Source organism: Battus philenor, unplaced genomic scaffold (assembly GCF_028537555.1).
Source record: "Battus philenor isolate CCGP_79_NKW_IND1 unplaced genomic scaffold, ilBatPhil1.0.hap1 SCAF_18, whole genome shotgun sequence".
NCBI lineage: Eukaryota > Metazoa > Arthropoda > Insecta > Lepidoptera > Papilionidae > Battus > Battus philenor.
The window spans coordinates 7,305,601-7,331,443 of record NW_027181680.1 but is presented as its reverse complement, the minus strand read 5'-3'; the positions used below and the strand labels follow the sequence as shown (position 1 = coordinate 7,331,443).

The following is a 25,843-nucleotide window of genomic DNA, read 5'->3' as shown; positions in this document are numbered from 1 at the left end:
ACAACATTCATTTTATAATTTATGTCGATACTATAATTTTATATAACTAAATGTTAATACTATGAATTAAATTCTATAAATTTATTCAGCTTTGTATAAAACTCCTAAAATAATTCCTAATGTACGATTTTATAAAGCCACTATCAACAAGGTGATAGGTTTAAAATCTTCAAAAGGCATGTATAAAGCTTAAAGCTTTTCCACTTATTCCAATCACCTTGCTTAAAGTGATCAATATGAATCTCTTTTGAAGTGCGACAGGCAACTTCTGGCAATACAAAGCAGGTGATATGCATATTGTAAACGATTATTAAATTTAATATGTAGTCATCTGAATATTCAAAACGCTTTTTCTTACTACATCATCATTACGTCATCTATTATTTCTAAAACCATTGATTTTTGGGTAGTGAACCATATATTAATTGACAGTAGATTAACTATAAATTCACTATACACTATATCCAATCATCCTGTGTACTAATATGGTCTTCTATTAATAGCCCGATGATACGTCACAATCAAGATTGCTACGTCACTGCTACGATTGCTACGGCCGGCTCGTAGTCAGCGCGTCAGGGCCAGTGAGCGCGTAGCCGTCAAGTTGCGAGCTACTTTGTTCAATTCCAACACAAGAGAATCAAACTGATTTTACTTGGATTAATCGTAAAAGGTATATTAATATAACATTATGTAAATCTAAAATTCTATACATGTTCTTTATTTTTTTAATAAATAAAAAATAAAGAAACATCTATTAACTCAATATTTTTTCAATAATTCATTATTATTTTGTCGGTGTTTAATAAGACATTATTTTATTTATATATATGCTATAATCAAATTAAGAACTTACATAAATAGAGTAAATACGTTAACATAGTAACGATTACTCATCTCACCCGTAAATTCGCAACTAAGAATTCAACTCTTTACTAAAACAATATCTTATTGAAACTTAGATGGAGTCGAAGCGGCGGAATATTTTGACTCAGTCGTCGAGAGTATTGCTCTGGAGTTGCGCGACTTTCATTATGCTGAGTGGTGAGTGTGTATACTTTAAATAATGTTTTCAAACGATCGTAAATGAGCTTCAACCCAAAACATCTATCATTCTCCCAACCTATTACGATTTAGTCGCTTTAAAATGGTCGTTAAAGTTATTACCTAAACGTTAGTCTCATATTTGTATTAAAAGTTTTAAAAAATGACACTCATTTATAATACTTGATATTTAATTCTTGTCTGCCTTGAGAATATGTTTGCCTCCAAGCTATTAGAATATTAATAAATATGTGATTTACATTATTTAAAAAATATAAAGGCTCGCTGAGTTTTCTTCGCTTATTCTTCTCAGGTCTGAAACATTTATCATCCGAACAGTTGGAAAACTCAACTTGACATCAATAAGAGATGTGATTCATCGTATATTGAATTTTCCATGAATTTAATTACATTGGAGAATAAAATCTCTGCTATAAACAATTATTTCCAAAGGGAATTACGAAGCAAATGGGGCTTCCGAAGAGCACAATATGTTTCAATTTATATGTTCTGTGTTGTATTCTAAAGCTCTTGTAATGATCTCAATATTCAGTTATCTTTTAAAAAAAGGTCGAGTGTTGCAATTGACTGCGCTGGCCCAGAACGATGAATGGATGTCATATAGCGATCGCATTTCAATCCAATATGTCCGGGTTTTCTTGTGTCATATTAATCACATAACAGATTAAAGTAAACACAATTAATATGTCAATAAAATTTTTAATAAATGTCAATAAAATAATTACAGTTAAAATTAACGATAGCTCATAAACATTTACAGTCATAAACATATTAAACGTTTTATTTATATAAAAACAATATCATGTAGATCTGTATAACCGTTGACAACTTCTATGTTGTGATATCACAAACTTTACTTTTCGAATAAGGGTTCAGCTGGTCTCTCTAAAATGATAAAACATGAATAGCGCAACCCGCGTTTGTTCACGTCTAGATATTAAACACAGCTACTATTTTCAGACTGTGAGATATGGTTTAAATATATAAGATATATAAAGAATGTAAACTCATACTGGCTATTTAAGGTTTAAATTTTTTTTTACCTGCCAAAACTTACATAACGCTAATTAAGTTAAATAGGAATTTATTTCGAATTCAAAGAGGTGTAAATATCTCCTGTTGGAGTACAAATTATTTAAAAATAAGTAACCACTATTTATCTTACTACTAATATGGTCCAAATTACTTTAGGGTACGCAAAGTGAGAGCAGATGTAATAATCGTGTCAAATGTGTAATGACATGCCAAGAACAGATGTTACACCTTAGACAAGAACACAGCTTATTGTAGAATTATTTCAAACGCTTGTCACCAGAAACTTGTAATACATCTAATTTTGTAATAATCTCATTAAAAACGATAAACTTTCCAACTTATCTTAAAAAGAAGATACCAACCAATACGTAACCCAGCATAAGAACCTAATCAGAATTGGTGGAAATTATATGATATCTCGCACATTCAATACTAACAAATCAGTTTTATCAGGGACATCTATAGATGTTAACTCTCCCCTGCCAACGGCTGTCGAGATAGATAACATAGTAGCGCTTACATCTCTTACACCTTTAAAAAAATATTGACAAATATTAAAAGTTACAATATTTTAGAAATAATCTTAGAAGAATGAATGACATTATTCGCTAGCTAGTTAGGCCAGTTAAAAAGAGATGGTATGTGGCGTCTACTGTCAAAAAGCAATTTGACACATGAACTATTTAACTATAATAAACTTTATATTATACTTATTGCTACAATATCTGTCCCAAAATTGTAAGAGATAAACTTTGCCGTGTTTCAATCTTAGATCACCGGAACGATGAGGTCAGATAATGCACAAGATATCATATAACAAAACCTTTATATTACTCTGTATTGTTATGATTTGGCCGGGTCAATGGCCTTCTGTCGTATAATATTTTTTTAACACAGCATCTTCATCATTTCTGCCATAGAGTCCTATAATTGCTTAAAATAAACTAAAAAATCGAAACATGTAAACGTAGAGTAAACGGAATTATGTTTACATCCAACAGAAATAGGTGTAAGAATTTATGTTGTTACTTTAATAAAGAAAGACGTAACGTTTATTGTGAAATGTAATCAATCAACGTCCTCTTCTATTGCGTCTTATAAAATGTTTCATTATGTTTCCCATACATTTTCTTCAAAGGTGTCCACATAACCGGCGAGTGGCAGTTAAGTAAAAAATTCACATGGTCGACTTTCGGCCTTCTGAACAAATGGCGATTTCACGCATATTAAATCATATACGTATGAAGAATCTACATATTAATAACCTACTTACTAAGTACGAATGACTGCCCTCAATTAGTATGGTGCGAAATAATGCATAATTTAGTTTCATAAGCATGTGAATAAATACTGCTGACGTTACGTATACAGACATTAAACTACATTACATAGAGATTGAAGGTTTCCCTTGCAGAAAGCTATCTAGATAGATATATATCACGGCGAACTCCTTTTGGTGCAAAGTAGTTTTACTCACGAGGGAATTTACTGCGCCAATAAAACGTAACATCTTGTCTCTAAGGGATACGTCATATAGTAAAACTTTTGTTAATATATCAATATTACAATTAACTAAAGAATTCACCACCTTTAGTTGTAACTCCATTTTTACACCCATTTATTAATTTGGTAATTATTATGTATTCATTTTACAAATACTCTTCGGACTAATAATGAATAAATATAAATCAAATTATATTTCAGACATATCAAAGAACTGTTGCCTATTTACTCAATTATTAGACGTAAAATCAGTATTCTTGCTATTTCTTTCTTTTAACAAATGGTACATGAAAAAAGTACTTTTTTATTTACAGCTTCGCCAATAAAATACAATTAACTTTTAAAAATTGTTTATGATATGTAATAAAAATTTTACAATCAATTTTTTTTAAAAGCTAACATCGAATAAAAAATGTATGCCTAGCTCAGCCTTGAGACAATAAAAGGGTGTTTTATAAAAGATTGACTAGGATAGCTCCATTTTTTTTACAGAATATAACAGCAAAAGTGCGATTGACCTTAGATAATAGATCCTTGTTGCACCTTTACCCGAGTAAGTCATAATGAAGAGTACTTACGTAAATAAATGTGCAAAACCAGATGTACAGAAAGTACAGATTATTCTTTAATTTTGTAATATTATTCCAAACTTAATGAATGGTAAAGGCACATCAGCATCAACAACTAGAATTCAGTAAAAGTGATTGGAAGAAAATGACAAATAAATAAAACATAAAATATATAACAGCATAAAAAGCGCTCTAACAATTAACAGAAATGATAAACTATTCCGGAATTTTACATTAACACTGACGATCATGATCTTAGTACAGTTAGAAGCAATAATATAAATGTAACATCGTTTTCAAAACATATTTGTATCGTGAAGAGCATAAAGCTACTGGTACACACCTTAAATATATATACGCTCAATGCTTCATTAACATATCTACTATAAAGTAGACAAAAAATGTTTCTTCTTTCTCGATCTTTAATCGATCTTTAAGATACATATTATTAACGGTTCCGTCAATAACATGGATCATTGTGCCGCTCCATATAGCATGCGGTCATCCTCTGTTCTTTAATTTTCTTTTATAAACCACAAGTTTAACTTGACAAAAAATAAGCAAGAATATTTTGTGATCTGACTACCTATTAGCGCTATTACATGTGGTCTTTCAACAGCAACTGCTAAAACTGACATCGATGTTGTGCGACACATGTAGATAGATGATAGATACATGCTGTTCACAAAGGAATTACCTAGCAAGTTCGAGTAAGATTGGGCACTCTTATGAAATTAGGAATTAATAATTTAATTGAAATTAAGAATTTAATAATATTTATTAAATTCAATTAAGTATTTTACACGAATATTTATGCGTTAGTCTATGTCCTAGATGAATACCTGGTATTTTAACGGTAACCCCGAAACTCTTAATATATGAATTCGACGGTTACACCTCGAAAGCTGTATATATTACGAGTATATCTATTGTCACGCGAATCTATTGTTATAATACTGAAACCAAAATATTTACAATAGGCATTACCTACAAGGGAATTGTCTACAACAATAAAAAGAGACAGAAAGACGTATAAAGAAAGAAATCGCTCCGATTTTAGGTCGAATAAGCAGTTTGGCAACAACAGTTTTCGAAAACAAAATACAGTAACAGCAGATCAGTACACCAGCATTTGTTTCTCACTTGTTTTTAAAATATCACAGCAAGAGCAAAGTCCTCACTGCAGTCCTCTTTCATAAGAGCAACGCCTCAATTATATACGGTCAAATATACTACGAAGTATTTGATTACGGCAGGCGAGAAACTATTGGATCATCCATTTTACAATCCCGACCTAGCACCATGCACTTTGCTTCTTTCATTTATTTACAAAAATGAAAAAAAAAATTGTGGAACACGGTTTCAAATTGCAAAAAAAGTAATGGGTGCGTTCAATATCGCAGCGAAAAAGACCCCAAAACATTACTTGTTTGTGGGTCTTTATCACGGCGATTTCATTTGCTCCACTGCATGGTCCATTGCTAACTGACATTGGCTTTACAGGAGGCTAATCGTGATGCCTAGATTGTCATTCATTAATTGATAGTTAGTTTAATTTTAGAATACGAAGGTTATACACATTTTTTAGCTTTGGCAATCATCATCATCATCATATGAGCTGATAGCCGCCCACGACAAGGTATAAGCCTTCCACAAAGATCGCCACGATGACCGGTCTGGCGCTGCCCGCATCTTTTCTGCGACCTTAACTATATTTTCGTTCCACTCAGCGGTGCCTACCCATGCCGTATCTACCGGCTTGCTGTCGCAATGGTGACAATGTGAACACGTTATTGCTTCAGACGATGCAATATAAAATTGATCAGCATTTTCGAGCTTTAATATCTAAAGAATTTCCATCACTTTGAGAGATTTTCCATGAGATTTTACATATCAAACTATTATACATATTATACATATAAACTATCACACGATACGTAAAAATCTATTCTGTTATTTCAAAAATTTCATGGTAAATTACCAGATGACTACCAAAATATTTAGTTTTTTATATTAATTTATATACACACTAATATACATGTATCGAAAAATATTTATAAAGATCTTATGATTTCATTCAGTTTTGTGTTTGAAACAATAAAACGTTTAGATACTACTACTTACGGTTTTCTTATATATAAACCATGTATAAACTGATATAAAAAAAAATTTAATGAGTCATGTTATATGTGAATACGATATGATTCATTTAATAAAATTGAAAATGAATGATGTCAATAAAAATGAAATGCCGCCGAAACATATGGTAAATGTCTTTGGGAATAATCAACACTGGAAGCGGGCCAACCGCGTTCGGCGTCGCTGAATAAAAGATCCTACGCTAGCCATAGCGTCGCTTATTACAACGTGAATTAATAACGACAGGTATGCTAGGACAACTATGTAGGTCGACACATAAAGCCGAATATCGCCCTATGAACCTATTAATTTTATAACATCGTTTCATTGTCCTGAAACTCGTGAGCATTACGCTTTGTAATAACTTTGATGGCAAATGATGGTTTATTTTGATACGAATGTTAATGGATTATTATTTTAATAATCGACACGTTGCTAAATGACATTCGTCTTTTCATTATTCTATTCTGGAACATTGAAACATTTGGTGTCGTTTTTAGCGAACAAACTGTATCTGATAACAGACAAGACTTACATATGTCAATCTCATTACTTTCATTTTTGAAACAATTTATTTTATATAACAACTTTATTTTGATAACAGAAGAAAACGTGTTGTAGGAGTAACGCGAATACAATCTATATCAGATACTTTAACATTTATGCATTAATCCATATTATCTTTGATAGAAAATAGGATCAGATATGAGATTATCTATTAAGGCGTTTTTCAACAAAACGCGCCGTAATCTGGGAAAAGCGCACATCAAAATCATTTGGTTTTTTGTCGTCCCGTTTATAATAACCTTCAAACAGTGATAGAGCAATACACTCTAAAGGATAAGTATCACAAAAAAATCTTATTTTATTTCCTTATTATTTAATATTTTAAAATATTTTGATAGTCCACAGACTAATAATAAATAATAAGTAATTAAACTTAAGGAGATTAGACTATAGATTAGTTCGCAGATTACAAGCTTCCACTTATTTCTTATAAGCACTTATCTTTATAAGCATGTACCCACACAATACATATTAACATTTTTATTTTAGGACAGATTAAGGGCTATTAGTGCAGAATAAATCATTGTCTAAATGACATGTAATCCTTCACACTGTTATATACTATTTTATTACAAGTTTTTGTACATAAAATAAAAAATGCATAATGTGATATACAATTACACTAAACAGTTGCTAAATTTAGGAAGCCTTGTGAAAGTTATAAAAGGCTTATCTTCATTTTTAAAGCTAACTATTTGTACCTCGCATTTGTTCCAATACCTATTAGTTTCCCGCATGTAAATACACATAGACGTAGACCGTTATATATGTATATATATATATATATATATATATAAAATCTTAAGTACATGATTTGCTGTGGGTATCTATCGAAATATGACCCTATATAATATATACCGTCGTAATAATTTCTTCATGAATTGTTTCTATAGGAGAATCTGTATCTATACTGCACGGACAGCTCTCTTTATTAAGTTCCTAGGTCTGTTTTAATCAAACAACTACTCAATTCTCCGAAGTAATCGGTTCGCATACATGGGCTACGATCTTAATTTTTTATAACACTAGTTTACCATGCGTGCACTCAATTATAAAATATTGGTTGCATTAAAGTTAACCTGGCAATAAGATTAAGAATTCCAAATTTAAAAACATATCGTAAATTAAGACAATAATACAATTTTATCTCGAAATAGTATATTCATTTGTTTTTACGTTAGTTACTTTTTTTCATATATCGCTTGATATAATTTGAATAATGATGTCCTTTGTTCCATCGTAGAACCAACGAAGAAAATGATTAAAGAATCAATTAAGTATTCACAGTTACGAAATTAAAATTAAGTACAATTTTGTTTTCTCTTAAGCCGTAAGACGTCTATTACTGGACATAGGCCTCCCTCATAAACTTACTATAAGACCGGTCGGATAGCCGCCTCCAGCGTTTTCCATCAACCTTAACAAGGTAATCTGCTAGCCATGTGATGTTGCACTTGACGGACCATGGTCTCCGCTTCAGAACCTTAAGACTACAGCATCTATCTACGCTGCGCACCACGTAGGCTAAATGTGGTCAAATTTTTATTGTTTTGTTAAAAATGACCTATTACTAATCTAGCAAACAACTCAACTTACATAATTAGTCCGACACGAGGTTAAAACAATTTATTATAATCATACGGTGAATATTATTAATATTCCGTGGCCTTTTACTCCGTTTATATTGTGTCTGGATCGTATCATTTTTATAAATTTACTAAACATTAGCAAATATGACATATTACTTTTAGAAAAACAAAAGTTCAACGACCTTAGAAAATTTAATAAACGATGTCTAGACGTCTTACAAATTTTGTATTGATTACAGATACTAGTTCTTATATAACAGCAGCGTAATAATTAATAATAAAAAATTTTTACTGGCCTATAATAAAATGAAACTTTTAATGTCATGTCTATAACAAATAAAAAAGCTCTAGTTAATTGGCAACATTAAAAGCTTTGTCGGATAGCAATGTTATTATATCGATAGTCCTTGGCACTCAGTCCGTTATTACATACACTTTACATAACATAGATATGAGGAAGACATGATTTTATACTTTTCGATTAGAGCTCCAATTTGTGTAAATGCGAAAACGAGGATGTAACCATAGTGTGACCGAAACTGCTCTACCGCGTCATAGAAAAGAGCGACAAGGTGGGGGTCGAGGAAATAAGAACATGAGTCCTCTGCCGCGAGTTTGAAGTAATAAACCGCCAAAACCATTAAAATTAAATCTCTTCAAAGTAATTAAACTCAATTTGGAGAAGGTTCGGTTTAGACTGTTACATGGAATATTCCATCTGAGTAAAAGTACGCCAAGCTCCTAGGAGATCGCTTTATAAAGTCACTGCTCACGGTCTGAGAAGGTATCTAGACATGGACTATTATAAGTTGAGCAATTCCATTTAGGGTGTTAGGAGTGACAGAGACACTGCTCGTTCGTTCGGTGATGAGAGATAGTATTCCGGTGCAACTGTGACATTTTCTGTACATTTCTTGCATTTTAAACACACAAAAAATATTACGCAGTACTTATAAAAACGCGACGAGGTGGGGCCACCGAAAAAAGAGCACTAACCACGCCGCCGCAAGCCTTGATGGCGGATTGACGGAACGGAGCGGCTAACACTTCTCCTGCCTTGCCACCTGCATACCCATGGCGCGGTACAGTAGTTCCGGTAACACTACAGCCAAGATTTCGTTTTTTAAAAATTTTATCAGAACGTAATATAAAATCTTTTAAGGGATGGACGTATAACTGACACTTGCTGTCAAATAATGTATGATACAACCTATACAAAAATAAATGTTTTCAGAAATAATAAATAACTCAGTGATAATAGCAGTAAGAGATAAAATCGGATTACTATGTGTTAAAATTAATTATTGTACACTTGTGTCTACAGACTTTATACAGCTAGAAGTTGGCAGATCGCACCTCAACGTCTTTATAGAAAAAATAAATTTATGTAACCAATTTCAGAGTAATCACCTCATACAGTTTGATTGCAAATTGTTGTGAAAGCTTTTTGCTGACTTATGAACGACACATTTTTTGTTTTTATATCCTATGCTAAGAAATGAAACAATATTTTTTTTTAGGAACAGTTAATTCAGAACGTCAATGCTACTGGTGTGGTCCGCTTGCTGAGCAAGTACACCGCAGCCGGCGCGCCCCGGCTTGCAACAGTCCCACAGAACACGTAACCGTCTGCGAGCCCGGACTCGTGCACTGCGCTATAGTTGCATCATCGCCTCGTAAGTGTCATTGTTTAATGATAAAAAGGCTCAAAGTTAACACCCATTAACTCGGTCAAACGTACACACTCCCTGCGCACGGCTTAACAACGAATGAAAATTATTGGGTAATGCAATGCAAGACAGGTAGTTTAGTTTTCGAGTGTTATTAATATCATAATGAATAAAAAATCCACAAGTGATCCCTTACCACTATAATGCTACCGAAACCGCTGTACTGTCTGCCTTACGTATGCGCCCGTCGAAACGGCGGGGAGTATCGGCTGCGTTCCCCATTAGTTAACGCTCGCAGTGATAATGCTTATGCTTATTTTTCCTTGACCCTCCCCCCCCCCCGCCACTCATTATAGCGCGGTTCAGCGACTTCGGTTCTAATATAATAAAATCGGTTATCGTTATGGCAATGGTAATCGGGAGTCTCCTGCATATTGAATGCATGCTCTAACTAAAAAAATATAATAATGAATACTATTCATCACACCATAAAAACATAAGGGTGAAATAAAAATAAAACAAGTTGTGTAATAAGTTTCTCTTTATTTAGTCTTCAAACATACACATACATAAACTTATTCGACTTTTCATTTTTGTCTCTAGTACAATTTACTCTTTTAGTTAAAGCTTAAAAACATTTATTAACTTATTTCTACGAAATATTAATAACAATTTGGCAAGTTTATATAAGACAAAGTATAAAATAAAATTTTGTTTCTAATTAGCTCAAGTTTCTGCCAACAAATAATAACACATGAGAGAATAGCATATGAGAACTTTTTGGTTACACTACATTAAAGTAGGATATTTCTTTCAATCTATGAGATAGTATACAATAACGGTGCACAATTACATATAGTCGACATTTATTGGTAACATCATTCATTTACAAAATTGTAGAATTTCAGTTACTAAAATAACAAAAAGTTTCTATTTGATTGGATGATTGGTATATAACCAAAGTGTAAAAGCTTAAAATGGTTAAATGTATAGTTCGTTTGTCAGCAAAATACTTTAAACCTTTTATACCTATTCCCAATCACCCGATATAAAGTGATCACTCTGAAATATGCTATAATATTTTTTTTTATTAAAAGGCGACAAGCCAATAACGTCTGGCTAATACAAAAGACAATACAAAGTGTGCAGCGACAGATAATAATAAACGATAAACGATAATTTTAATATATAGTATTCTAAATTTTTAAAATGCTAGTTCCTACCATATTATCATTAAGTTATTGACAACATATGAGTTACACATAGTAATGCATTTTTAAGTGATAATGAAATATTGTAGAGAATTGCTCTACTACTGTATTATACATATTATGAAAGTGACCACAAAAACACACACGTGAGTTTCTTTACCAATAAACTTTAGATAAAGTGTACCGTACATCAATTGACAGCCAACACTCTTTTAAAGCTCTTTCGCCTCTAACCAAATCACTATACATTATACAAATCATAACAAAAATGACACTATTCTTATATACAGTTATAAAATTCTGTACGCTCTCCATTTGTAGCGTAAATACTAACAACTCCAATATTCCACAGCAGTAGAAAGTCAGCAGCATTCGAATTATGAAAAATGTCTTGAACCGTGTTACCATACAATAATTGACTGGAGATGGACTATATACTTTAAAGTTTTTTACACCTATAATCAATCACCCTGTAACAATCTAATTAAAATTGTTTTTTTTTTTTCAGCATTTGTCGAGTCAAGATTTTGCGTTAAACTTTATCAGGATGAATGCTATCCCCTTTTTTGTAATTCAACAAGAACATGGAAAATGACATGCCCATGTCGCGGCGATTTGTGCAATGGTAACAATACAGAACGGGAGAAACAAGCTTTCGCTATGCTTTCAAAACTCGTAACAAAATCTCAAAATGTACGAATCAAAAAAAGAGCCATCCTTTCCTACAATTCAACAAACCAAGAGCGAACAGTTATAATCACTAATTTAACGGCGCTTGAGAAAAACGAATCAAAAAATAATGGAATTGATGACATTTATAATAATGAACAAATGATAATAGTAATGCAAACTGCAGGCGTAGATCTGTTGAAAGAAAAACACAATATAAATGATTCAAATTTATCATCTCATAATCTTATACAGAGTACTAACAATCCAGCAACATATCCTAACCCTCAAGACAGTTCTGAAAATCTTGTTAACGATATTACTACTCAAACAGAAACCCAAGATCACAGAGACAATTTAGTAACTAAAAACCCTATCAAAGAAATGACGTCAATGAAAGAAATTGATACTAATGTGCCTAGTACTACTATGGCAGTTAAAACAGAAATGAAACCTAAAATAGATAATACCATCAATCTGAAACCAAGTGAACAGCTACCAACTGCTGAGGCGCTGCAACAGAATATCAATCCATCTGTTACGAGTTCTAAAACAACAGAATCGATAAAAGCAGATACTACAGAAAGTTCTTCGGGAACAGAAGTCATGACTACCATCGAATCTACTCAGGAAGATAATTATGCTGGACGACTAACAAAAGATACTTACACGATTATAATAGGATTATTCACTACCATGTATTATAGTTATTAACATAAGGAATTTGGATGTAATATTTTTTTTATATTTGCTACATTTCACATGAGTTATAAAAATTTTAATTCACTTAGCACAAAACATTTAAAACGTTTACGTTTAACGTCCATGGTTTATTTTAAAATCTTGTGATACTAAAATAGATAATGTAAATAATCTTAATAAAAATATTAATTTAATAACGTGTATACACTGTATCCGGCTAAGCTCCTTCTTACACAACTACATATTATTAATATTATTTAAAGGAAGAGTACCATATTATTAGCCTATGTAGGTAATAGTTTAATATTACAAATCTTAATGTATATTATTTGGCAGGATATGTCAAGGTAATTATCAAGAATCCTGATATACTATTTATTTTCTATAATAAATATGGACATACATTTTTAGTCTGTAGATCTTCAACGCTAAGATTACATCTTAATCCATTTTATATTCAATTATTCTCACAAGAATAATATACAACGATACTTAATATTTTACGACATTGCTAATCCGACATTCGTCGTTTTGTCTAAACTTTTCCATTTTTGTATTGAATCAACTTAATTAACTTATCTCACTGAGATATTTTCAGACGGATAAGGTCCTTTTGGTAGGTACAAGATAGGCCTCCCCCAAAAAATCGCCATGATGGTCGGTCTTGCGTAGCCCACATCTAGCACCTATGTCGCGCGATTTTACCTATGTCATCGTTCCATCAAGTGGGGGGAGACGCGACATGGGAACCCACGCCGCGTCTACCGGCTCGTATCAATCAATTTATTTACAATTATTTAAAAATATTTGCCGTCTTTTGGATTCACAATCGAAATCCTTATCATTTGTAATATGGCTCCTTTTTATGTTCTGATCTAGTCGCTGAATCTTCTTTAACAATTTTTCTGTCAGTTTTGGAATTTCAGTCTCACTCGCGTTCATGTTTTCAAGATCGAAATCATCTTTTTTTACTTCTGGAATATATACATATTACTTAGTTGATAACAAAGATATGTTATCCATATCGTACTAGCTGAGGACTAATTTTTATGAGAACCTACAAGACTTTTATTGAAAAAATACAAATAAATAAAAATAGCAAAACATTGTGACGATATATAGATAAATAATATATTTGATCTCTATTTACAATATAATAAGAAAAATAACTATGTATATAAGGTTAACTATATATGTACATCAATATGATAAATACCAATGTATATATATATATATATATATAAGATAACCATTATATTCTTTTCTCAAGGCTTTACTTTTCTCACAAAAACTTTTGGTTAAAAATTTTATTATAATGTAAAGATTTTTTTAAATGTGTACTATGTTAAGGGCAATATAAACGTGAATACAAAAAAAAATTCTGGGTTTGACGTGGGTTCTCCTCGGGGTATCCTCTTAGTTTTTATATATGCAAGTGACCTATATTAACTGTATATAATTTGTTATAAAACTTTAAAAAGTCACCACATACCATGACTTTCTGATTTCTTTTCTTTTATTAGGACATCAAGTTCGTATTTTTTCCGTGTTGATTTTAGAAGCTCATTAACATTCAGATCCAAAACTCGTTTCGCGTCATCATCAAAAACCTGAAATAGTAGGCCATATAAATAACACTACATACAAAAAACGAAGTCCAGAAGAAAGAATAATACACTACGTTTATATATTGTATTATAGATATATAACACAAAAATTAAAAAAAATTATTCAATTAGAAGCGGTAAAAAAATTATAAATCTAATTTTAATAAGTGGTTTGCGATCCTAGGTATTCGCACATAGTGCATTAATTATATGGGATGACCACTGCTCACAAACAAGTTTCCAAAGGATGGGCAGCAACCTACTCTGCGTACTATAATACCGCACTGCGATCGCCGACACGTCTGTCAAGAGCTGCGAATATGGTATATCTCCTTATAGACATTTTCAGGAGAGGCATGTGCCTTGCAGTAGGCGTCAATGGGCTGAAGCGGCGATGTCAAATAATAATTAAATATTTCATTTAATATTTAATGGAATCAGGCATTACCTCGCGGAAGTCCATCCTAAGTTAGAAAAGGACCAATATTTAGCCTCTTCCGCACATGCAGTGGTAGTCGTGCAACAAAGTGCACCGCCCGCCAGCCCGCTGATAAATGCGTATGCGGCAATCAATGCGAATTACACAACTGCCACCGTTAATCCACTCAACACGTGTTTCACTCCTCCAAGGGGCATCTTCAGGAGTTATGTTACACCAATTAGTGCCAAACACAGAGTGCCACTCTGTTACTAATTTTTGCACTTTGTTGCACGACTACCACTGCATGTGCGGAAGTGGCTAAATATTGGTCCTTTTCTTACTTATTTCGTGTTGAATTATTTTACTAGTATGCTTCGAAAACTCTTTACCGTAGTTTAAAATTTTTTTATTAATAATAACAGCCTTGGTTTTTATGGAGAACAGTATACATATTCTCAATCAACATGTTGCAGATGCTGCATGATCAAAATCATTCAGAATAAAAAATATCATGCTAGTCTCTACAATTAACCCAACAGAAGTAAACCAGAAAATCAAAATCAAAAAATTCTTTATACAATTCTTCAGTAGCTAATCTGAAATTATTTGTGGAATTTTCTTGTACATACATATACCACGTGCCATTGATTTATACAATTTTTGAACAAGAAAACTAAGAGCAATCAGCTTATTTTCACTCCTTGTATAAATACTGTGTCTATCTCTGTTCTATCACTGTTTTAAAAGATCATAAAATAGAAAACTGTTTCTTAGCTTTACTCAACCCGTTCAAGATCATTGCCCTTTAACATTGCATATAGCAGGGGTGGCCAAACTGCGGCTCGCGAGCCACGTGCCGTTCTTTGAACGATTATTTTTGTCTCCGATTGATTGTCGAATTATATCAATATTTAAGTTTATATTACCTATGTCAGCTCCGAGGAAATCCAAACAAATTACTGGTATTAATAATTATAATTATTATTCCTCCATAAAATTAACGAAATCCAAATACCGATCATAATTAATTAATCGTCATCTTAAGTATTATTAGGAGTGATGTCATATATCTGTGCCATTATATCTTACTTCAAATTTTGAACTTTAATTTAAATAATTTTTATAAATATGTTTTTTGAAGAAAAAAAAACACTTTTGTGTGTTTTAAATGCGTACACAATTGCGGCTCGCAAAAAACTTCAAATTTCTCAAAATGGCTCGCACTATCAAAAGGCTTGACCACCCCTGACATATACCAAACACTTGACACGATTTATGTCTATTTATTATGTTCATGAGTTTATATATATATATGGCGAATATAAGCCATCCAAGCTATGTTTGTTTAAAAAAAATATTTGATTTGAAAATTCTTCAAGCTGCCGGAAAACTCCTTCCTTAGCGTTAATTTAAACATAAACTTCGTGTCAAATAAAAATGTTTTGATTAATACAATATTCATAAAACAATGTAAGATATAAAGTATACAAGGAAATTTTCCAATACAATTTAATGGATAACTTACATCAGACTCGACAGTTCTAGGGCCTTTTGAATAAACTGCTTCATAGTCAAAACCATATGATCTTCTTCTTCGATAACGCTTCGGTACAAACCTATAATCATTGTAAGAAAATTTGGGCAATGTCTCTCTGAAACGATCAAGTTTTTTCTTCTTTGATCTCGGGTAATCTTCAGATGAAGTTTCCTCGTCACTTGATTCAATCGCAGTTGACAAGTATTCGCGTTCAAGTCTATCAAACTTTTCACTAATCTTTTTTGAAAAGAAGACACTGTCCTTCGGTAATTCAATTTCAATAGGTCCAATAACTGGTGGAGGTGGAGTTTTCGCTTTAATTCGTACTCTAATGTTTGGTCCTTGATTAATTGCAATTTTGGCTCCTTTATTACATTGAAAAGGAACAATTTCGCATATTCTCTTCATCTGTGGCTCTTCCTCATAATTTTCTTGTACTGTATCCTTTTCGATGCTTCTTTCGCAAATGCAAACGTCTGTCAGCTGATCTTCATTTAATGTTTTATTATCAAAAAATTCATTCGTGCATGTAATTTTAAGTGTTTCAAATTCTGAAATTAATAAATTATATAAAAGAATATTTATGTTGATATTACAGAGATATTTTTTATAAACAATCTTAATCGACACGGAAGAAACATAAGGAAAAATCTGTAAACAATTGTTCTTTTACCATAAGGTTCGTAGGGCGACAGTTCTCCTTCTGAACGATCTTCAATGTTTTCTTTGTTAATCTCATCCTCCTTTTTCTCTTTATTAATGTGTGAAACCTCCGTCTCATGATCTGAAGACAATTGCGATGAAATTTTAAAGCTTGTGTCATCTGAAGTCAAAGGTGGATCCTCCGCACCTTGTGTCTGTAAATCTAAAATAAAACCAATAAAAATTTATAGTATCATATGATATTGTAATTAAATCAAAAATATATGTAATAAAAACCATTCTTGTACAAGTAAATACAAGTAAAAACTTAACTACCTCCATGACTGACACAGATAAAATTGACAAAAAAATAAATGAAATATGTAAATCAACAATAACTCGAGCTAATACTTAAGGTAGGTTTTTGACCGTATATGTCTGTGTAATTATTTATTTGTAACGTATTAAAATTACAAAATACCTATGTCTTCTCTGTGAATAAGAAATTCCTGATCTCTCTCTTTCTGTTTTGATTGTTTACTATTCAAACTTTTAAGCACATTGGTTTTTTGGGCCTTCGATGGTTTCTCGTGCACAAAAGTCTCCTGTAAATAACAGACAATGGGACATAAATTAATAAAAATAAACCTTTATCAATAGTTGTACTCCGTTTAACGCGTAAGACACGTTCCATCAAAGATGAGCGCAACGCGAAATAGCGCTAAATAAGACTATCTTTACATGTAAATAATGGGGACAGGGGAAAATAAACAGAAAATTGGTTAGATGTTAAATTTTATAATGATGTTTTTGTAATGAAAATAAAATAGAACAAATATTCCTTACAAAAATGAAAAAAAATTATACGAATATACTTATAAGAACAAACAAAATTCATAGTCAGATCATTCAGTTTATTGTGTTTCCAATTTTCTGGCTTTTTGTCGAGAAGGCATCTAATGCAGTTTGCATTTTCCTTTTTTGTTCTATTAGAAGTTGTTGATAAGTAGATAAAGCATCTATAAAAATATTTTTTTATATATAAATATATGTGTGTGTGTGTGTGTGTGCGTGTGCGTGTGCGTGTGCGTGTGCGTGTGCGTGTGCGTGTGCGTGTGCGTGTGCGTGTGCGTGTGCGTGTGCGTGTGCGTGTACGTGTGCGTGTGCGTGTGCGTGTGCGTGTGCGTGTGCGTGTGCGTGATTAAAAATAATTTTTTTTAAAAAGTTTGAAAATTACTCACATTTGCTTTCAAACTTTTAGCATCATATGTATGACCCGCTTCAAAATCAGAATGAAATCTTTTGAAATGTTTTGGAACATGTCCACTGTAAACGTTTTCAGAGGAGTCGGAACTATCCCTGGAATCGTGGTCAAATTTCCACTTCATGGATTTCGTACACTTCACTTCTGTTGAGATTTTACCATCGCTCTTGTTGATCTCCGAAGACTCGGGTAAATAACTTATTCGCCTTGCGGAATCTCCAATGGAGCGAATTTCGGATCATTCAACCCTTTCACCTTCATAAACCTCAGGTTCTAGAGTTTCCAACCCAAAATCTTCCGATTTTTTGGGTTTTGAAAAATTTATTGTGATGACATTTGCATTTTGATCATATTTATTGCCTTCTTTTTCTAAATATTCTTCAAAGGAATTAAATACGAGAACTTTGTTAGCTGCTCGAGGTTGCAAGCACTCCGAGCGTGTAGACTTTCCAAATCTCTTAAATCTCTCTTTGGTATTTTTACAAGCATCCCTTTCACAAAAGTGTGATTTATCCAGTCTGTGGCTTTCCTTGATTCTACATTCCTCCTGAATTCCACTTTCTTTCTTCTTCGCAGAAGAATTTTTATTTTTCATTTGTTTTAAGAACTCTAACAGACAGTTCGTCAAATCTGTTTCATTGTCTAAAATAACATATAAATCCTTTAAATTAAAATTTAATTTCAAATTATCTCAAATCATGTAAATCTATACATCTATCTGTCTATCTGTTTCTTTTTTATTGCCGCCTTCTCTTCTTGTTCGTTTTGTGATATGAACTTTATGACTTCTAATTTATTACTCTTTCGGTTCACTTAAGAATTAACTACACTCTATATGTAGATAAAATAATAAAATATGATAACGTTCTGCCTTGATAATATTGTGTTAGAACACAAAGCAAGGATCATCATCAATGACGTTGAAACGAAACATACACACATAAGTGTGCAATTAAATACACGTGCTTATGTCTTTGAATATAGTTCCTTCATGTTTAAGTTATCGCAAATGAGATATATGTAAATGAAATTTATAAATCAAACTGCTGATCATAAAATCCTAACTAATATTATAATATTAAATTTAATTAATTATTAATCTAAAAGTGTTAATCAAAATTCATGGCTTAACAAACCTGTATATTTCAAGTTTTTTTCTTTTGTAAGTACTTCGCGTTCCCATTCTTGTCGAATTAGTTTTAGTAGTTCATCAATTTTCTGGACCGATTGTGATTCAGTTGGTTTATCGGGCTCCTGAAACCATTTCGTGTCATGAGTTAACCGGTAAATATTCTATTTAATTTTCAGAAAATCATAATTGGTGAATAAGTCGGAATACTTCGACGCAATTTTTATCACAAATTACAAAAGCTTTTTAGGGAGCTATTTGCATATACTTGTAATGTAATAAATGATGGTCCGGTAATTATGGAAAATCTATGGAGGAGGACTATATCTAGTAGTGGACCTCCTATGGAATTATATCGTTACAATGATGAATTTAGCAAATTTTCAAAGGTTTTAGTTGATATGAGTCTTATACGCTATATGCCTTATCACCAGAGAATAAACAATTCTTCTTACTGCCTAGCATATATGTTCTTCATGTTTACATATAAAAAATGCTACAACAGTTTGCAACATATCAAAGTAGACTATTATTAGAATGCAAAATAACTTTGCACAATATATATCAAGTCTTTGATGATTAGCACATAAATATTTTACTTCATTAAAGTCGCTATAAATTTAAAAGAAAAAAAATCTGTATATGTGACCACCAGCCACTTTAAAGAATTAATGATTTGAAAAAACGGTTTATAAAATTACACAAACAAAACATAACGCGGTACAATGTTATTTTTTAATATCATAGAAATATATGAGATGTAGATATTGTAAAGGAAAAAGTTTCAATTTGAATTATTTATTTATTCACAATGTCACAACAAATAAAATAAATAGGTAATAGCATACTATTTAAAAGATATTTTGCTTATTAATCAAATGCAAAGTCGTAATGTTTCGGCAATTTTCGGGTGCTTACTTTAGGCTCCAAGCTTTTGGCTCCTTGTGTATAAGCTTCTTTCATATCTGAATCAAATGGTTTATCATTTTTAGGTTGTTTCGGCACGGGTCCATAATAATCATATGTTGGGGGTGGTGGTATTTCTGCAGAATTACCACCACAATTATTCTCTGGTCTTTGACCCACTGTAGTTGAATTTTGTTCGTCATCTATCTCATTCTGTATTGGTGTGGAAGCTGGTACAAAATTTTTATATTTTACATTCTTCTTAGTAGAAAAGAAAAGACCTTTAGGTGATTCCTCCATAATAGGTTCTACAACTGGAGGCTGCGGCGCAGGTGTCGGTATGACGTCAGCCCATGTTTTGGTCGCAGAAATGTTAGTGTCAGCAATAGTTTTTCCTTTTGTGTCAAATTCCTTATTTGTTACCTTTTTGTGAGATTGTTTAAGAGGAGCAAATTCATTTATTCTTTTCGCTCTTTGCTGTTCCACATATTCGTCTTGCGTAAGTTCTTTGAACCTCTTTACTTTTTCATCCATTCCTTCTTTACCAATGTCCCATTCACGCACATATGCCTCACGCAACTTCTGTCTTTCTTTTTCTTGTTCTTCGCGAAGTTTCTTTTCGTCCTCTTTTGCTTTAGCATCTGCTTCGTTTCTCTGTTGCGTCAAAAATTCTAACAGGCAAGTAGTGAAGTCTTTTTCATTTTCTAAAACAAATAACGGTGTACATAAATATTAGTTTTGCTTTTAGCTTTTTAATGATTTTTTTTTGTATATTTGTCGTATAAATTTCTTACTATTATTGGTACTAAAACACAACAGATTTCAAATTAAAAAAACTAGCACTCACATAAAGACAGATATCAAAGTACGATAACCATAATTTAATCATACCAATACACATACAATATATACAATTTTCAAATTACAGGGAAAAAAAATTAGTTTACAGATATGCAAATCTGTGTGATGATCAATTTGGAAAAGATTTTTCTTTCTCAATACATAGAATGGCATGACATTGACAATACATAGCCGCAAGTAATGTCATTTTTTTTAAAGTCAAAAGTTGAAGTTAGTTGTCAAAGTATATTTAAATAAAACAAATATTACTCTTCGGTTCCTCCGGTGGTAATCCTGCTCTAGCACGTTGCCGAGCCCTTGCAGCTGCAATTCTGGCTGATAACAATTCATCACGCTTTTTCTTTTGCTCACTCGCTTCCTGTTGTGCACGAAGAGTCTCCTGTCTCCGCTTCATCAACTCTTCCATTTGCTGCTGACGTTTTGTCTCATCCGTGCTGAAGGAATAATATCCTACGCCATGAATTCTGGCCTCTGAAATGTAAAAAGTACAATTTTTATCAGTAATCATAATTAATCATTTTTATATAACTTTTAAGAATGGCAAGACATTGAACAGTAAAGATGGAAATTTACTACCCTTACATACACCCAACTTTTTTTACACATTATATACGTTCCTTTGAAAAGAGTTTTAAAAATAAATGTGATTTATGGTAAATTTGAAGATATACTACACAACTTCAAAAAATCAGGTAAGATGAAAAATTCTAAATATTTTCCCACAAAACCATGATGCAGTAAAGAAAGAACCACAGAAAGAAGTAATAAAAAAATTAACACTGCACTAGCATTTATAAAAAGAAAAATACATTGTTAGCACAAAAAAATCAATTAATGTATAATCCAAATTCAATCAATAAGTATCAAGGGTTAAGAAATAATAATTAAAATAAGGAATAAAACTCAATTATGTAACTATGCATCGCCTCTTGATAATGAGCATTCATATTTATTATGGACTGGTCTAAGAACACTATAATAAGTACATATGTAAGATATGCGGATATCTGGTACAACTGTAGGAAAACACTATCAAAATTGTAATTTTAAAAAATGTGAGGATTTGTGTTAGAACGAATAATAATGAATTTACTCCTATCGGTGAACAGCTTATCTTTTAATTATGTAAAAAGAATTGAGATTTTTTTTAGATTGTTATCCCGAATCAACTTTAACTTTCATACAATTTTTATAGATCATTTTTGGCAATTTTTTTTAAATAAAAGGTTAGCCAGATATAAAACTTCTCTTGCAGATATATAATAAAATAAACATTTTTAATATTATGGTTAAGAAAACCTTCCCATTTTATAAGAATTCTAGGTAATGATCATAACCAAATATAACACAAATTCAAATTCCTGCATGATTTTTGAATATTAATTACCAAATTAAAACATACCATCAAACAACAAATCTTGGTAGTGTATATCTCTTTCTTTTGCAAGAAGATCCCTTTCATCCTTATCCCATTTTTGACGTAATGACTTTAGAAAGTCTTTAGTTTTCGTAACCCACATAGGTTTTTCTGGATCATTCGGGTCCTGTAACCATACACCACACTTTTTTTTATAACATACAAAATACTTATTTTAGTATTTTATTGCATATGGTAAATCATTGCATTAATTTTCATTATTGCTTTGCTGGACTTGGGGCCTCTTTTGTATGTAGTAGATGATCATCTACCTGTAGCATGTAAGCACTATTGTTTGAGTTTAATGACTGACAAAATGATTTCTGATTCATTTTTAGCATGTTCAATGCATATACAATTTTTCACATAGAAAAATTTCCATGAGCCATTTGGGACCATCCTTGAGCTGCATATTAGGTGTATGTGTGTTAAGCTAGATATTGTTCTACATAATTATTTAGTATAACTTTATAATACCCTAGGCATTACAAAAAAATTATGTAGACATTGTATATATACATATTTAAATAAAAATATATATGAAGACAAATCACTGAGAAATTGTAAATCTGGTAAACTGCATCAGTGCAGTACATACAATGCATATAGTAGTAGATTAATGCATTAACACTAGTCTCATCCAGTGCTTACTAGAAACGATTATGTAGAGATTATATATTTAGATGCTTATTTACTTAAATCACAGTGTGTTGGACAATTGTGGAAAGTACTTCTGTAATGTAAACTCAAATCCCACAATGAATGTACGAGCCAGATGGATAACTATACCTGTTCTTACACATTGAACAACATACTTAACTTGCTTGTGCATGTAGAAAGTTTAAACAGTTTCTTTTGTCAAATAAATGATTGAGGGTGATAGATCACTTTTACTATCAATTATTGTATGGTACACCTTATCCAAAAGTTAATGGTTTCAGGAATAATGAATAACATAATGCTAATATAGCAACAAAAATAGTTTTCAAAATTCTGATTACTTACTATGCCAGTAGTATTGGCCTGTTACATTATGATAGAAAATTTAATTTAATGTAAAGTAGATAAGCATTTAAAATTTTAAAACTGTTTGCTGACAAATGAGCTATTCATTCACCCCTTTAAAACTTACACCTATAGCCTATTGCCCTGTATATTTGCAGTTGTGAACTTAATATCCTATACCAGTACATATAATACACCAAAATAGCTATTACCTCTATAGACTCATCAATTTCTTCAATATCTTTAACCACCTTTAACAATTCTTTATCTCTCTTTTTATATAAGTCCAAATCTGTTTTAAGACATTTTCGTGTTCGACCTAAACAATCCGTAAATTCCATCCTGAAACATTAGTATGATTTATTTGTTTAACAATTTCAAAAATAACATGCAAATAATGATTTTCATTTTCTATCATAAAATGTAACTTAAATATTAAACTTCATTATCATTGCCATCACCGTGTCAGCCAAAAGACACTCACTTCAAGGCATTTGCCTTCCCCACAAAAATCGCCACAATAATTAGTCTTACACTGCCTGCATCTAGTGAGTTCACACATCCTAACTATGTCGTCGATCCACCTGGTGAGAGGTCTACCTATGCCACACTGCTAGCTTGTGGTTGCTACTAGTGAATCTTGCGATTCTGATGGCCATTGGCTGCACAAAGGATATGCCCATTGCCATTTGAATCAAATGAATCTCCAAGCTATGTCAATAACCTTGGTTCTACTGAGGATATCTTCAAATATATTACAGATCCAAATTATTCAAATATTAAAGGTATTCAAGTGTTTTGTTTTTACCATTCATTATCATCTGAATCACTGCTAATAATTGTTTCACTTGCAACAGAATTATCTTGTAATCTTTCACATTCATCTTTTTTCTTCCCATTGAAATCAACAAGAAATCTATCAGCCAATTCAGAATTTCCATTGCTATCTGATAAATGTTCATACAGTTTCGTTTTCTTCTCTAATGCTAACCTGAAATTTTTTTTGTTTTAATTATAGGCATAACATACTATAAAAAACACTATGTATGTTCAATGTTTATTTCTGAATAGTATAGAAAAAACTGTATATGTTCAATGTGTTGTTGGTTATTTGCATTAACTTAAGTGTTAGATTATTTGAAAAAATTTCCCGGAACGCCATGTGTTGACACCTATAGTTCCATAAGTGAGACAAACTACACATGCTTGTGTAAACAAAAACCACTCATAAATGTGATCCAGCAGTGAATGTTCTATGACACAAATGATGATGAACTGCTAATAACTCACTGAAACCATATTCAATTTTTTAGCTACAAATTAACTAGATAAGTATTAAAATAGTTAATAATCAATTAATCCATCATATTATTTAATTTGAAGTAATACTAAGCCTATACATATTTGAAAAGGAATATTACACTCATACTCATTATTATATATCTATTCCTGTAACAAAAAAAAGCTATCTAGCCAAAGAGTAAAAATTATATTTACTTTGATTTTCTACAAGCTTCTAATTCATCTGTATCAACTGCCTTGAAGCTATCTTTGAAACTTTTACGACTTTGTTGGCTTTCATCTTCTTTCTTCTCAATTTTAGGTGCTTTAAAATTCTCTACTTTATGTTGCGGTAATTGTTTCCTTTCAATAACTTCTTCCTGCTTTTTTAGTACTTCTGCTTTTAAATTCAAAAGCTAAAGAGATTAAAAATATTTTTTTAAATACAATATATTTTTTATCTGCTTAAACCATACAATAAATGCATACTTACAATAGATTTATTAAAACAAATTTTCTTAGTACTTTGATCATTCATGGTTAAAATTTAAGGTACCGTAATCTTAAGTAAAATCCATAAATCAATAGAACCTAGGGATCCTAAAAAAAGGTACAAAATAGACATTTAAACAACTAATTACCGAGCACAAGCAAAAACTTAAACAATAAAATATCTAACATATTTAACATTAAGTGTTATTGTTTTTCTCATAAATAATATCAGCTATTTATCATTCACAATTAGGAATCTGTTGTTATTTTGTGTTTCAAACCTTTACATACAATCCGAACAAAGATAATACAAATAAAGAGACATAAAACTTACAATTGATAGCTTTCACAACTTACATGTAATCCCGATTTACACAATAATAATTCTGCTGATATTAATCAATACTATCGTTAGTGGCAATGTTGTCATTCGTCATCCAAGATATCAAAATTACTCATTTAAAAAAATTTGAAAAATAATTATACTTTGAAATTATATTGCTTGATATCAAAAACCAGAATATCTGGTGACACAACAAAAATGAAAATATAGTACAAAAAT

The 25,843-nt window shown here is 31.5% G+C and overlaps 3 protein-coding genes across 5 annotated transcripts; 1 reads left to right on the top strand and 2 right to left on the bottom strand.

The window, feature by feature from the left end:
* The first annotated feature begins 591 nt into the window (after positions 1-591).
* Positions 592-13,002, top strand: LOC137920465 (uncharacterized). The gene is made up of 5 exons (XM_068763833.1): positions 592-673; positions 963-1,044; positions 9,988-10,143; positions 11,857-12,723; positions 12,878-13,002. The coding sequence occupies exons 2-5, from the start codon at positions 963-965 to the stop codon at positions 13,000-13,002; spliced, it is 1,230 nt and encodes a 409-aa protein (XP_068619934.1). The 5' UTR covers positions 592-673.
* On the bottom strand, positions 12,937-18,414 carry LOC137920301 (titin homolog). The gene is made up of 6 exons (XM_068763595.1): positions 18,168-18,414; positions 17,408-17,531; positions 16,958-17,149; positions 16,273-16,835; positions 14,212-14,329; positions 12,937-13,693 (listed from the first exon to the last, which is right to left on the bottom strand). The coding sequence occupies exons 1-6, from the start codon at positions 18,312-18,314 to the stop codon at positions 13,503-13,505; spliced, it is 1,335 nt and encodes a 444-aa protein (XP_068619696.1). The 5' UTR covers positions 18,315-18,414; the 3' UTR covers positions 12,937-13,502.
* On the bottom strand, positions 18,333-25,682 carry LOC137920300 (coiled-coil domain-containing protein 174). Of its 3 annotated transcripts, none has more exons than XM_068763592.1 (10): positions 25,616-25,682; positions 25,283-25,389; positions 25,006-25,205; positions 24,317-24,499; positions 23,721-23,850; positions 22,489-22,630; positions 21,336-21,557; positions 20,238-20,929; positions 19,327-19,444; positions 18,333-18,832 (listed from the first exon to the last, which is right to left on the bottom strand). In XM_068763592.1, exons 2-10 carry the CDS (start codon positions 25,325-25,327, stop codon positions 18,429-18,431), a joined length of 2,136 nt encoding a protein of 711 aa, XP_068619693.1. In that variant the 5' UTR covers positions 25,328-25,389; positions 25,616-25,682; the 3' UTR covers positions 18,333-18,428. The 3 variants fall into 3 exon arrangements, with proteins under 3 accessions (XP_068619693.1, XP_068619694.1, XP_068619695.1); XM_068763593.1 differs by having other exon boundaries at positions 25,639-25,654; XM_068763594.1 differs by lacking the exons at positions 18,333-18,832; positions 19,327-19,444 and having other exon boundaries at positions 20,117-20,929; positions 25,616-25,674.
* Between the last annotated feature and the right edge of the window lie 161 nt (positions 25,683-25,843).

What these genes read in the sequence shown, in the direction of transcription:
- LOC137920465 (XM_068763833.1), top strand. Translation starts at nt 963, where the DNA reads ATGGAGTCGAAGCGGCGGAATATTTTGACTCAGTCGTCGAGAGTATTG. An exon ending in GACTTTCATTATGCTGAGTG is followed by an intron (nt 1,045 to 9,987) that starts GTGAGTGTGTAT and finishes ATTTTTTTTTAG; the next exon opens with GAACAGTTAATTCAGAACGT. An exon ending in ATTCACTACCATGTATTATA is followed by an intron (nt 12,724 to 12,877) that starts GTTATTAACATA and finishes ATACTAAAATAG; the next exon opens with ATAATGTAAATAATCTTAAT.
- LOC137920301 (XM_068763595.1), bottom strand. Translation starts at nt 18,314, where the DNA reads ATGAAGTGGAAATTTGACCACGATTCCAGGGATAGTTCCGACTCCTCT. An exon ending in TATTCACAGAGAAGACATAG is followed by an intron (nt 17,150 to 17,407) that starts GTATTTTGTAAT and finishes GTTTTATTTTAG; the next exon opens with ATTTACAGACACAAGGTGCG. An exon ending in CTAGAACTGTCGAGTCTGAT is followed by an intron (nt 14,330 to 16,272) that starts GTAAGTTATCCA and finishes CTACTATTTCAG; the next exon opens with GTTTTTGATGATGACGCGAA.
- LOC137920300 (XM_068763592.1), bottom strand. Translation starts at nt 25,327, where the DNA reads ATGAATGATCAAAGTACTAAGAAAATTTGTTTTAATAAATCTATT. An exon ending in ACCACCGGAGGAACCGAAGA is followed by an intron (nt 20,930 to 21,335) that starts GTAATATTTGTT and finishes TATTTGTTTTAG; the next exon opens with AAAATGAAAAAGACTTCACT. An exon ending in CCAAAAGCTTGGAGCCTAAA is followed by an intron (nt 19,445 to 20,237) that starts GTAAGCACCCGA and finishes AAATGGTTTCAG; the next exon opens with GAGCCCGATAAACCAACTGA.